Source organism: Canis lupus, chromosome 22, assembly GCF_048164855.1.
Source record: "Canis lupus baileyi chromosome 22, mCanLup2.hap1, whole genome shotgun sequence".
Lineage (NCBI taxonomy): Eukaryota > Metazoa > Chordata > Mammalia > Carnivora > Canidae > Canis > Canis lupus.
The window spans coordinates 37,667,875-37,682,065 of NC_132859.1; the positions used below are offsets into that span (position 1 = coordinate 37,667,875).

The window sequence follows — 14,191 nt, forward strand, 5'->3', positions numbered from 1 at the left end:
GATGTATTGACAAAAAATGACTGTGTTCTTAATTACTTACACACTTTGTTTTATAAGTGTTTACAATTAAGGATAAGAAAATTACTTTAAAGTTGGGCTTGATTCTCATCTTTTCTGCTTTTTGTCTTTGTGAACTTTTAAAAAAATAAAATTTCTCTTCATGAGACTACTTCTTTCTACATTATATGATTTCATCTGTTTCTCCCATTGTTTTTATTTATTTATTTATTTATTTTGATGAAGCAGTGGCAGTCTTGTATTACTTAATCACAGAAATGCATTTCTAAACATGATGAAGCTCAGAAAGATTCCACAGACAGTTCCATACTACCATTCTTTTACAGATAAACCTCCCTGGGAAAAGTCATTGAGTTCCTTGCATTAGATACTTCCTCACACCAGTAGTAAAAACTGTATATCCATTAAAAAACTTAGAGCAGCTGCTATACTGTATGAAATTTGTCTTTCAGTATTTTATGTCATATTCTTCCTTGAGTCTCTTTGTAGATTTAAAATAATATATGCCATAAAACACTTTACAGTAAAGACTTTAAAACTATGTCTTAGTTTGGCTCCTGAGTGATGTTATAGCTCGTTCTGTTTTTGAATGAGATGCAGTGCATGTACTGAACATAAGATATAAAAAGTGATGTATCATCATTGTAGGATATACGGTTTGCTGTGTTGCAAAGTAGGAGATATATCTCTGCCTGGATATCCTTGACTCTCATTGCCATCTGGATTGTCTCATCTGATGCTAGGGGTAAGATACACAGTATCAACTCATTTATTCATTCGTTTAACAAACACTCATTGAGTGACTTCTGAATATAAGGCCAGAGTTATAAAATGAGTAAGACCTATTCCCTATCTTTGAATGACTCATCCTCAATATTAGGACAGGAAAAGTTACAATATAGAGCAATGGAATGCATATTTCATTTTTGTCATTGATATAATTAATGTACAATGCCATGGCTAACATAGATAAGCTCAATATCTGTTGGATTATAACCAAAATTGAAATTAGCTGCTTGGGGAAGAGAGAAGAGGCATAAGAAAAATGTCATATGAGCTAAGATGAGGAGGTTGAGGGTAGTGACATAGAAGATCTAGGAGGAAATTAGAATGAAGCTAAGTGACCATGGCAGGATTGGGAATTGCTATTTTAAAGATTTTATTTATTTATTTATTTATTTATTTATTTATTTATTTATTTAGTATGACCATGAGCCGGGGGTGCGGGGCAAAGGGAGAGGGAGAGAGAGAATCTCAAGCAGACACTGTGCCAAGCATGGAGCCCAAGGTGGGGCTCGATCTCCTGACCCATGAGATCATCACCGGAGCCAAAATTAAGAGTCGGATGCTTAACTAACTGAACCACCCAGGTACTCCATGAATTACTATTTTAATAGCAATCACCACCGTCACAGAACTTTTGAGAATCTGATTATGTACTTTGGTAGCAGGGGATACAGTGGATACCATGAGTGTTCTCTACACAGCTGAACTCAAGTCTCCTGCTTCTGAAGGCCCTCAAAATGGTTACATATGCTGTACATTTGATACAGTTTTCTCTTAATACTACTGAGGACTTATCATGTAGCAAGTGCTCAATTGATGGCATAAACGTATGTGTTTATATATAAATGTAGTCCAATCATTTGTGGATATTTCTGATGTAGAAATCATTGGCAAGTCAATAAAAGTAACTTAAAAATCAACAGATTTCCAGAGAGGAAGATTATTCATCAAGCTCTGGATATTTTGAGGATGATCAGAAAAGCATAACACATTATCTGGACATCTGAAAGATCAGGATCTGATTGAAGAGATAATCTCATAGAGAATAAGCAGATAATATCACAAAACAGTAAGAAAATAATAAGAACAATAATAATGCCAGGTGATTTTATGTAGGCTGTGAGCACAACAATTCAGATTTGGAAGAAATAACTGGTAGACAAGAAAGTCAGAACATGCAGTTTACCCTTGAAGGGCCTATGTTTTTCATAGAGAGAAGCAGAGACTGGAAGACATTAATGCCAACATCACAAAGTGACAGTCCTCAGGTTCAGTCTATGTCTGAGAGCTATTTTATTTGGCTTTCACTTTGTTTTACAAAACTCTAAGCCTTAGGCTTCGAAAAATAAGGAAATTTTGCTAGAAAAGCCAGATTTCTTCAAACAAACAAACAAACAAACAAACAGACAAAAAAAACCCCAGAAAACCTAACATCATTGGAATCATATTACTTCATGGTAACAATGGCTATAGATGAAAAGCAGATGCCCCTTCAGGTGGGCTGGAGATCTCCAGTTCACTGTAATCTCTGGCCTGTGAACATTTTGCTACCTGATTTCCCTAGAAGCACTTCCAGGGAAGGAGAAAATAGAATATGTGAGTTCAACTTTGTTGTGCCATTTGAGATGACCACTCAACACTCAAGGGAAAATATCAAGTAATTCTAATTAGAGATTCTGGACTGAGGTTTTAGGGTGAAAGAAGATCCAGAGAAGGAAATATCAGAGTGACACACAGAGAAATGGAAATTCAAAGCATGGTAATGAAAGATATTTCTGATGCAATGGTTCTCATAATGTAGTCCTTGGACCAACAATTCAGCATCCCCTGTGACCTTGTTAAACGTTCAAATTCTTGTGCCTAATCTCAGACAATTCCAAAGAAGCTGAATGGGAAACTCTGAGGTTGGGGCCCAGAGTTATAAGAAGCCATACAGATGATTCTGATGAATGCTATTTTTGAGAATTACCATAGTAGTGGATCCAGTAGCACCCAAACACAAGTGAGTTGAGGATTAAGCTTAAGGTACACCCACTTTTAAGAACCTGGAGGAGGAGAAGGTGCAAGTGAAGGAGATAAAGCAAAACTGTCTGCAAGGAAGGAAATTAAGAGCCAACCAGGTCAATGTAATACATAGGACCCAAGAACAGAATGTTTCAAGAGGAAGGTTTTTAAGAGGGCTAACTGATCTTCCTCCACCCCCCCCCCCCAAAAAAAAAGAGAGTGAGAGAGAAGAGTTAAATGATAGTGAGAAGTCAAGGATGATCATAACAGATTATTGTATTTATTAAGAAGTTACTAGTTAAAAAAAAGAAATTTCTAGTTAATTTTCAAAGTTCTGTTCCAATAGATAAAAGCCAGTATTTAGGAGTTAAGTAAAAAATAGATCATGAAAAGCAAGAAGTAGCATGAGTAGAGCAATCATTTCAGAAAAGTCTGGTAGGGAATGTGAAGAGAGAAACCTAATGATAGCCAGTGTGTAGAAGGAAAGAGTCTACAAATGTGCAAGGGCAGGCAGAGTGAAAAGAGCCCTGGTACTGGGAAAAGAGTTGAGTTTCAGAAAAAATATATATAGGGAAACAAGGGCAGAGAAAGGTGTGGCAGGAATGGATGGGAATTGGAGGGGAGAAAAGGAGGAGTGGTGGCTTTCTTTTTGAGAGAGAACAGTGGCAGGATGGACTAGAGCTAAGAGACAGAATATTGAACTTTTGGCAGACAATGTGCTCTGAGGACAGTCTGCCCAGGATTGGGTTCTGCTTTTGCTAGTTCCTGGTCATGTGACCTGGGAGAAGTTACTTAAATCTTTTTCTAAGTGTCCTCATTTGTAAAATATAGCTAGTGATAGAGCCTATCACATGGGGTTGTTGTAATGATTGACAAGAGTGGATATATTTAGAGAGCTTAGAACAGGGGCAGGCCCACAGGAAGTGATTATAGATGTGAGTGTCAACTAAATAACACATCGGAATGGAGATTAGAGAGGTTTTAAAGGGGAGATCCATGAATTCCTGACAAGATGGCATTGCTTCTGATTAAAGAGGTGTTGAAAATCTCTAAAATCCATTTATAGAAGACCTTGAGACTTGGTAGTACAGGATTGGGTTCTTGAAGACAAAATGGCACAGGAAGTGGAGTACTGTTCACAGTCAACTCTCCATGAGTAAACCAGGAGCTGACAGCAATGAGAACCAAGGGCTGCCAGGGTCAAGGGGTGGTAGACCAAGTACAATGGCTTGTTGGCTGATGGCCAGGAAGGGAGAAACCAGAGAATGGGTAAGTGAGGGGTTCTGAACTGCAGCAGTGGATGCTCATGCAAAATTAGAAGGCAAAAGCCTTCGGGAAGGTTGTAGGGGCAGCATTGGCATGGTTGAGCCTGGAGAACAGGCTGAACAAGTCATTAGGGATTGCTGGGAGAAGACTGAGCAAGTGAAGAAGAAATTGTGAATTGACTCAGAGTATGAGAAGTCACATGAGTGTAATACATGTGCTTCCTAAGGGAGCTTTTGCAAGTATTTAAACTGAGACAGGCTGGCCCTGTCAAAGAGTCAATAGGCTGCTGGCTGGCTTAGTGAGTAGAGCATGTGCCTCTTAATCACAGGGTCCTGAGTTCAAGCCCCATATGTGGTATAGAATTTACTCAAAAACAAAACAAGAGAGACATTATCAAAGTTATCATTTTGACACTATAATATACATATATAGGCAACAAAGCATAAGGCAGGATTTAGTAAAAGAACAGAAGGAATTTCAACATGCCATACATTGTAGTAGGAATTTTAACACAATTTTGTTTCATCTTTACAGCCACTATTAAAAACAGATCTTTGTGATTGTATTATATAGATCAGGAAAACTGAGGAGCTGAGACATTGAATAATTTGTCCCAAATCATAGGGGTGGTGGAGTTCAGATTCAAGTCCATATTAATTGAACAAAAGCCCGTTCTCTTTCTACATTAGCAGACCAAATATTAAATAATGTTAAGCATGCTGAAATGTGCTATGATATGTTGCAGAAAGTACCCAAAAGATGTGATTTCAATCCTATTTGCATGGAAACCCCTTTATCACAAGCTTTCACTAAGAAGGTGGAGTATATACCCTAACTATATAACTGAAATATATAATCTAAAGTATAGTCTAAGAACTACTAACTCTAAGAACCAGCAGCTTAATGATTTTGTTTTGTTTTATTTTAGAATTTGAAAGTATTCATGTTTGGTCTGGTATATCTGCTCCAAGTTTATACCCATTTCTTATTAAAGAACAAGCAAAAGCACTAACCAGTTCTAATCATCTGCTTGTCAGTTTTCACACTATATTATCACTCTAATTCAATCAAACTATTAATTACCCACTAGTTATTTTAAGTGAAGGAAGAGAGTTAACATAGACATTGCCATGTGTTTTCGTTGGACTTTGTTTCTAAAAAGTACCTGAAAAAATTCCAAATCAGCTATACTTGGGTTTTAAGTAGTCATTATATTGGCTATATTAAGCAAAACTCTGAAAAAAAATTTAGTCTGCCTTTTCAACATGGAATATCATTTGATCAAAGGCACATACTTTTTGCAGCTTTGAAAGTAATTTTCTATGTCTGCGGAGAGCCCCTTAGTCTCTGGAGTCTTGCAAATAACTAACCACACGTGCTTTGCTATTGGTGTGTTATTCTCTTGAAGTGGTGGTTCTCAAAACACTATCTAGCCATATTAGTGTCACCTGGGATCTTGTTAGAAGTACATATTCTTCAGACCCATCTTCTGCTTACTGAATCAGTATTTCTGGGAGTAGGGAGTAGGGCCCAGTGATCTGTCTGTTAATAAGCCCTCCTAGAGACTCTGGTGCACCTTAGAGGACCATTGTTTTAGAATTGACCAGATTGTAAATATAGCGTTATAGCCATAGAATTTTGGTGAGACTGTACTGTGATAATAGTAACTTACTAAATAATACCCTAGTGTAAAAAACCTTTTGGAGGGAAATTGTTTTTATTATTCCTAAGAAGTATAAAAAGCTTCTGATTGCCAAAATGTTGCCCTTTCTTCAAACACTTCCTCTGAGAAGTTTTCTTCAATTCTCCCAACTGGAAACTCTTATTTTTTGTTCTTTGTAATGTGTTATTCTCAAGGTGTAAGTTAATAAATGACATTTTGGTTTGTGCAATGGACTTGTGAAATGTACTTGGTGTGGATCCATGATTTAAGAGTTTGATTATCTCTGGAGTGGGCAAAGAAGGGAAAGAATGTCCAGACTACAAGGCCAAGAATCAGGTTCTAGATTATTATTTGCCTGTGCTGGGTGGTGCTGGGATACTTCTTGGCCCTGTTATCCACACAAATGTTGGATGACAAAGAGTTTGGAGGTGTTAAGTTAGGACTTGGAAGGACCACCTGCAAAATCATTGAGCAAAGCATTAAAAGGAGGACAGTGGTCTGGATATTCTCACTTCTGTTCCCGTTTCCAAAGCTTACCAGCCCCTGGATAGACATTATTGTATTAGTTTGCTAGGACTGCCATAACAAAATACTACACACTGGGTGGCTTAAATGACAGAAATTTATTTTCTCACAGTTCTGGAGGTGAGAAATATGAGATCCAGATGTTGATGGGATTGTTTCTTTTGAGGCCTCTTTCCTTGGCTCACAAATGGCTATCTTACCCCATTGTCCTCATATGGTCTCTCTTTTGTGCCTTTGTCATCATCTATAAGGACACCAGTCATGATAGATTGAGGCCCACTCATTTGACCTTGCTTTGCCTTAGTTATCTAAAGGCTTTCTTTCCAAATATGGATTACATTCTGAGGTACTGTGGTTAAGACTTAACTGGTGGTTAAGACTTCAACACATGAATTTTGAGAGGACATAGTTCAGCCCACCACAGTTATTACTGGCTTCAACCATTCAATGGTAGATTGAACTTGTTAATGCTTCAGAATATTATTGAGTGTGGACTTCTCTTGTAGATGAAAGCTGCTGATGTGGCCCATCAAAGGAATAGCCCCACCAAGTTCTTACTGGATCCCTAAAGCCATAGATATACTCCATTAGCATCCCTAAATGCCAAAGAATGAATGAGCCATCTAGAAGTAGGCAATAACCATATTTGCTGAAAGGATAATGTTTCATCCATTAAATAAATGCAGTACCTTTTTTGAGTCTGGTATCAATACAGAAGGCATGTGAAAAATGAGTTAGCTGGGAGTTAATTGACTGCAGAGACTCTATTTTCAGTCTTTGCCTGTATTTTTTGAATTAATATACACAGTGAGTGATTCAGCAAAAGGATTTAAAAATAATTTTTTTATAGAAAGATCCCACCAATTTGATGTCTTCATAATGCACCAAGAGTAGATCCATAATAGCTCTATTTTCTTTTCGACTTTGGAAAATAATAGATGTCATTAGTTCAAATTAGGCTTGCATGTGGAGTAATCAAGTGCATCAACAAATAGTTTGACCTGAATGCTGTTTAAGAAAAGAATAAATGCCAGAAATAACTGACTGTTCTTTAAAAAATTAAATGTAAAACTTGAGTTGACAAGCTAGAGTAAAAGTGAGTTAATAGACAACACATAAATATATAAAACTCAGTTATGAAAATGTAAAATATAATTGAGTAGTTACTACAGATTGGCTACTGGTTTGCAGAGTATGCTTAGAATAAAAATAAAATGCTATTTGGGACCTGGTTGCATTTGGAGAATGTATGGGCACTCCAGACAGCTGGTGAATATGCAGATGTTATATGGAGTTGCATGTTTTTATGTCCAAAAGTATCCTAGCAATGTGAATTAGGGGCTTCTCACATTGGTTTAGAGAAGGTATTGAATGTGAGAATCATGATACTAAAGATGTTTACTTCATTTATTTGTTTCCCTCAAGAAGTTGAACTCCCCCACCCAGAGGAAGTTGACTGTGGATAATCCTGTATCTCTTCTAGCTGAAATGAAAGCATGGGAAAGTGAATTGGATTTGTCTGAAAGCTTCTGGAGCCAGAAGGCACATGGCATGACTGCTCAGGTCTATTTTCAGGCGTCATCCTGAAATGATCTGGTCACATATATTTCTCTAACATCAGATTTTGCTTTCTACTCATGGGCATCATAAAGAAAAACGTTATGAATACTTACAGTCTTACTCTAAACCCAAAGAAGGAGAAGAGTAAATAAGGGAGATCATTTATGTTTGGAAATACATTTTGCCTCAGAAATATTTTTTCTCCAGAGTGTGTAAAAATGTATCATTAGTCTGTATAGTTTTTACTATAGTCCATTAGTATACTTTGACAAAACATTGGGAAGAAAGATTTGATGTAATTCTTCACAGGTATATTACATTGGTGGCTTTTCTGTTTATGGTGATTTGGATCTTAAAAAAAAAAAAAAAAGTCTAAACTTGATTTACCTCTATCAGATGTTGATTTTGCAGAGCATAGAGAATACAGCACCAGTCATGCAGAAAGTACCTGTTTGTCACCAGGAGAGTTCAAACATGAACTGGAACCAATGGCCCATTAAATACCTTCTCTTGTTGTTTAAAGCATATCCTAGCTTTGTGGAATAATTGTTAATGCAAAATACTGTAACTGAGCCAAAGAATCAAATTCCTTTAACTCCACAGACTCATGGCTGAGTCAGGTACTCTTGGTTATGTCCCATTGTTTCATTTTCCAGCACTATTGGAAAACCTTGCCTAGAGTATAATGAAAAAAAGGGAAATCAAGAAATACAATAATTTGCTTTTGGTGTGTGTGTGTATGTGTGTGTGAGTGATTTTTCCATTCATAGTAGCATTTTAATGTTTCCTGGGACATAAAATTTCATTTTAGAAAAAAGTTGCTTGCCAAAATATTCACAAATGCTTTCCATAAGAAATAATTTCGTTTCCTTTTTTTTTTCATAATAAAATGACAGCTTTTTAAAAATATACTACGTTTAATGAAGGAAAAGAAAGACATCCTAGTAATATTGATACAGTAGGACAAAATGCACACCATAGGCTAAAAGTCCCATTGGGAAATGTAATTCACTATGAGATACAGTAATTTTTAATTTCCTCTTTAAAAGATAGAACTAAATTTTAATTTGGAAGGTACTTATATATAAAATTTTCAGGAGTAGCTTTAGAAACCAATTAAGAAGGATTTTGTCTTAAGGGTTTGTGTGCCTGATGTGAGATGGTTATAAATGTTCTAAATTCTTTTTCTTCCTCTAGTTTTTACTTCTCCCATACTGTATTAATAGTGCTGTGTGTGGAAGAATAAGTTTCAGCAAATGTTCCCTTTCTTCTCCCTTTTGTTTTCTACACTAAGATATATATAATCTTCCCAATGTTTACTTGCCTGAATAGCCCAAATTTATCAAATATTACTGTCATTAATAGGTAAAATATATTATAGAGGAGTGCCTGGGTGGCTTAGTCAGTTGGGCAACCAACTCTTGATTACAGCTCAGGTCATGGTCTCTGGGTTGTGAGATCCAGCCCTCTGTGAGGAATCTGCCCTCAGGTGGGGAGTCTGCTTGGGATCTCTCTCTCTCTCTGTCTCTCTCTCTCTCTCCCTATGCCCCTCTCCCATGCTTGCATTCTCTCTCTCTCAAATAAATAAACATTTTTTTAAAGTGCAATTATAGATACATTGGACCATTGTATACTAAAGAGACCATTAAAATATAATAGTATTTTATTGATTATTTTCATAAAAGAGAAACTCTTGGGATGAAATAGAGCTTGAAGGAGAGGCCATATGTGTTTTTTGGCATGGGGATGTTGGGGGATGAGAAATTTTGGAGAAAGTGGGCTTGTATAGTAATAGGCATGTAGTACCTAACACACACACACACACACACACACACACACACAACAAACAAAAGCTTTGAACCTATGGGCATTTATATGATTAAGTACAGTGACAACATAGTTAATGTAATCCCTAATATTAAAAATAACAACATAAATGGTAAATGTAAATTATCCTTCTAGGAAATAATTTTATCTGCCAAATTTCTTAGTGAAAGATTTTGATAGTCTAAGTAGTAATGTTTTAAAGCTCTTGTTTGGGACAGAACTTTACCCCCTTCTATTTCTAATCTACCTCAGAGAATGCCAAGGAATATAGATTTTTTTATATAGCAGATAACAGGAAGGAAATAATTGTAAGAAGAGCTAATATTTAATGAGCTCTTATTCTGTGCCAGCCACTGTTATCATTTTAGGTAAACTCCACTTAACCCTCAAAACAACCCTTTGAGGTAGAGGTTATTATCATAATTTTATATATTTGTACATAGGTATATGTAAATTTAAACAAATAATAACCTAAATGAACATTTAAATAAATAGATTTGTAAAATTATAGATGGTGAAGTGATACAAAGAACACATAAGGCTTGCTTAGCCAATTAAAAATACCCAGGCTGAACTGAGATATGAGCCATGGCAATTTGTTGCCACAGCATATTCTTTTTACTACTATACTATATTACCCTGGATCCAAATACCTGAATTCTCAAAGACATGAAGATTGATGAAGCTAGAAGAGTTGAGATATGTAGCTTCTCTGTTTTGGAAGCAGGTGGTATAATGGTTAAGCACTGTACCAATCTTAAAAATCCCATATTCTGGTCCCATTTCACAAATTACGTGATTTTGATCAAGTTATTAATCTGTTAGATTAATTTTTTTACATTTGCAAAACAGTAGTAGACACTTTCAGCTCTAGCTGTCTTTGATTTAGTTAACTATAGACTTATGGTTATAAAGATGTAGAAAGTATGCTGGTACCAGGGATATAAGTAGCTTAAATTTCATGATTATGCTGGCAAAGCTACTCAATTTGGTATTGGACAGCTTCATTCCAGTCTGGCTGACTTTAAGAAGGGTCATGTTGGGGCCTGGGAGAATTATCTCCAGACCCCTTCATCTAAGTATATACAAATATTCTAGTTCCTACTGTGACCTATTAATAGGTCAGCTCCTAATGATTTTTCAAAGCTATTGGTGGCATCACTTTCATAATAGCATTAATTCCATAAATTTCTAGAGGACCCTCAATCTATCCTTGATCAAAACATCTGAGAAGTTCCTGGGATTGGTTCAGTCAGTTAGTGCCTGACTCGATTTCAACTCAGGTCATGATCTCAGGGTTGTGAGATCGAGCTGGGTGTTAGGTTCTGCACTGGGCATGGGGTCTACTTGAGATTTCCTTTCTCCCTCTCCTTGTGCTCCTTGCCCCTGGCTCATGCTCTCTCCTTCTCTCTCTCTAAAAATAAAAACAAAAACAGGAAAACCAAAAACATCTGTAGGAAAGAAAAGAAAAGAGGCAAAGGCATTTCTAGAACAATGACATTATCAACACCAGAATATTAATAAATGACCACTAAATGCTCCAAAGAATTAATGCTAGAATAAGAGGGTCCCATAAATGCAAAAGAAACAGTAGTGATAGGGAACCTAGTTTATCACTACATGGGATATTTACTATTTGTCTATATACTCACAGTCGCTTAAGAGCATATAATTAAAAGAAAACTTGCCAAATATGTTGTGACATGGCTGAAATTGTCAACATAAGTGTGAGTTGTCAGTAAACTTGGCACTTAAATTTGCATTATAATTTATCCATGTTGTGATGATTCAGGAGCATCCTTCTGGAATCCTAAAGAAGGATGGGGTTTTTAGAAATTATCTTCTTTAGTTCTATCATTTATATCTTAGGAAACAGGCTTAAAGAGATTGAGCTTCATTCTCCAGTTTGCTCATCTTTTAAAAAACAAAACCTAGATTAGGTCTTCTGCAAGAGATAACAAAATAATGAATATACTTACATGTATTTTTGGTAGACACTTCATTGCAGATGGAGTACCACTGGGTTACCCGTATTGTTTATTTATTTATAGTAAACATTTATGGAGTACCTATTACATATGGTGGCAGGCACTGAGAATCCAAAATTCAGTCCTTATCCTCAGTTAACTTACAGTATATGTTTCCAGCAGAAAAAAAAATCCCCTTTATCATAGGAGCACTGCTAGGAAATCTTAATATTTCAATTTAACCCTCTCCCAAAGCCTGAAAGGGAATTATTACAATTCTCATTTTTTCCAGATGAAAAAAATGGCTTTGGTGAAATTGTGTTAAACTGCTCAGCATTGCAACACTAGGTCAGCGCCAGAGCTGGATGTAAGCCCCGTTCAGCTTGGCGCCAAGGTCTGTGCTTTTCTCCAGCAATCCACAGTGTGATTTACTTTGATCACAATCACTTGAAACCCCCTTTCAGCCACCTATGACAGCCTGACAGGTCTATTTTTGAAGGCTCAACCCAGTGATTATGTAGGGAAGCACATTCTCGAGTTATAAAGAAGAACTGGTGAAAAGGGATCATCCAGGTGTGAAATGGGAGTACCGAGCTTGTTTTCTTGGTTTATTCCTGCTCAATTGTGTGTGCACCGATGTTCATTAAGGTATTTTAAGCGTCTTCATTGGGCTATAATAACATGGATTTTTTTTCCCCTCTCTCTCTCTTTCAGGTATGGAAAGATTGTATCCACAAAGGCAATTCTGGACAAAAACACAAATCAGTGCAAAGGTATGTCTAAGGGCATTTGTACCGTGGGCTCTTGCCTAGGCTGTTGGATTGATGATTCCTCCAAGGCAGAGGTCCAGGCATCAGTTGTGCAATGATCACGGCATATAGTACATGGCAAACCTTTTTAAAAATGCCGAGGCTTTGATGAGTTGTATTTCTAGTAACATTGTTCATTAATTTTTTTCATTAACAAACAAAATGAAAATCACAAATCAGAACAAGTATCAAATTGCTTCAGCGTAAAACTAAATTACCTCTTAACAACTTTGGGTTGTCTGATTTGAATGATATCATCAGTGATGCAAATTGATTTCCTATATAAAAATGAGGAACTCTGGGGAAAACTTCCCCATGCGAAGCACGTTTTAATTTATCTGTTCTTTAAAGCTTTAGCAACATTGGTTGACTAGGAATGAATTTACGGATGGGCCCATTGTGTCTAAGCTTCTGCTGTTGACATCTCTCAGGATCTGAGTTGGTATCTTATTAAGGCTTTTCTTTTCCCCTGGAAACATTTCTGAAGTTACTTGACTATATCTGTGACTCATGCTTCTTCATGTCTGGGAATCCCATACTCTTTCAAGGGTTGCATTACATACTATTTGTGAAATCTGTATGGCCTCTCTTGCATGACTCAGTTCTTACTAGAAAACTGAAATGCTTCTTGTGACATATGCTATTTATTGCTCCTGTAATCCAGCCTTTTTTATGTTACTAACATCAAGAAGTATAGTGGGGCTAAGATCATTCTAAAGACTGCTGCTATTTCACATATAGATATAATGTATGTATGTTTTAGGAACAGACATTCATATACTGAAAATATATCCCAGGCTATTTGGTGGTAGTCAGGTTCTATTCCTCAATTAAAAAAAAAAAAAAAAAAGCATTCCATGTCTCCTAGAAACTCAAAAATGCACTAGGTATTTAGGTACTACAAAACAAAAAAATAATAAGACATGGTTCCTGTCATCTAATAGTTCAGTTTGAAAAGGAAACTAGCAAGAACACCAAAAAATTGATCCTAAAATGCTTGTTAGAATCAGTGTTATCAACGTAATACATGAGAAAGTATAACGGAGATATTTATAATAGAGATATGTACAAAATACTGTGAGAGGAGGAGATAAAGATTTCTTTCGGGGGAATGAAGTTCATTAAGTCAGAATGGATGGACTTGGGGAAAGTTTGGGAGAAAGAATTTTAGAATTTAATTGAGCAGACCCACATAATTAGAAAAGAGGAAACTCCTAATACTCCTATCCACATTTTCTTGTAACTGCTTATTTAATTCTCTCTCTCTTTCTCTCCAAAGAGACTTAAGCTCAATGGAGACAGGGCTTGTGTAACCTAGAAAGTTTACCTTCAAAGTGAGGTGTTGCAGGGGAAGGCTAGACGATCTGCCAGGAATGCTTGAAGAAAATATTAGAACATATCTCTGTTTTTATATCAACTTTCTGTTTATGATTTAGAAAATAATAATATAGTCTTACTATGCATATGTTTTAAACATATAAACATATACATTTTGAGTTTGCTGATACAAAATATTTTTATTCATTGTAGCATGGGTTTAAAGAGTGGCTTGGTGGGGCACTTGAGTGGGTCGGTCAGTTAAGCACCTGCCTTCGGCTCAGGTATTGATCCCAGGATCCTGGGATGGAGCCCTGCATCAGACTCCCTGCTCAGTGGGGAGTCTGCTTCCCCTCACTCTCCCTCTGCTGCCCCCCCCACTCATGCTCTTTCTCTCTCACTCTTGTTCACTTTCTCTCTCTCTCAAATAAAACCTTTAAAAAAAAGTG

The 14,191-nt window shown here is 36.5% G+C and overlaps 1 protein-coding gene across 27 annotated transcripts in view; it reads left to right on the plus strand.

Moving 5' to 3' along the window:
- Positions 1 to 14,191, plus strand: part of RBMS3 (RNA binding motif single stranded interacting protein 3) — a 1,291,910-nt gene that overhangs the window by 782,672 nt on the left and 495,047 nt on the right. For all 27 annotated transcript variants that reach the window (XM_072793055.1, XM_072793061.1, XM_072793062.1 and 24 more), the window contains one exon: positions 12,331 to 12,389. In XM_072793055.1, the coding sequence (XP_072649156.1) occupies positions 12,331 to 12,389 (59 nt within the window). The remainder of the gene's footprint in view (positions 1 to 12,330; positions 12,390 to 14,191) is intronic.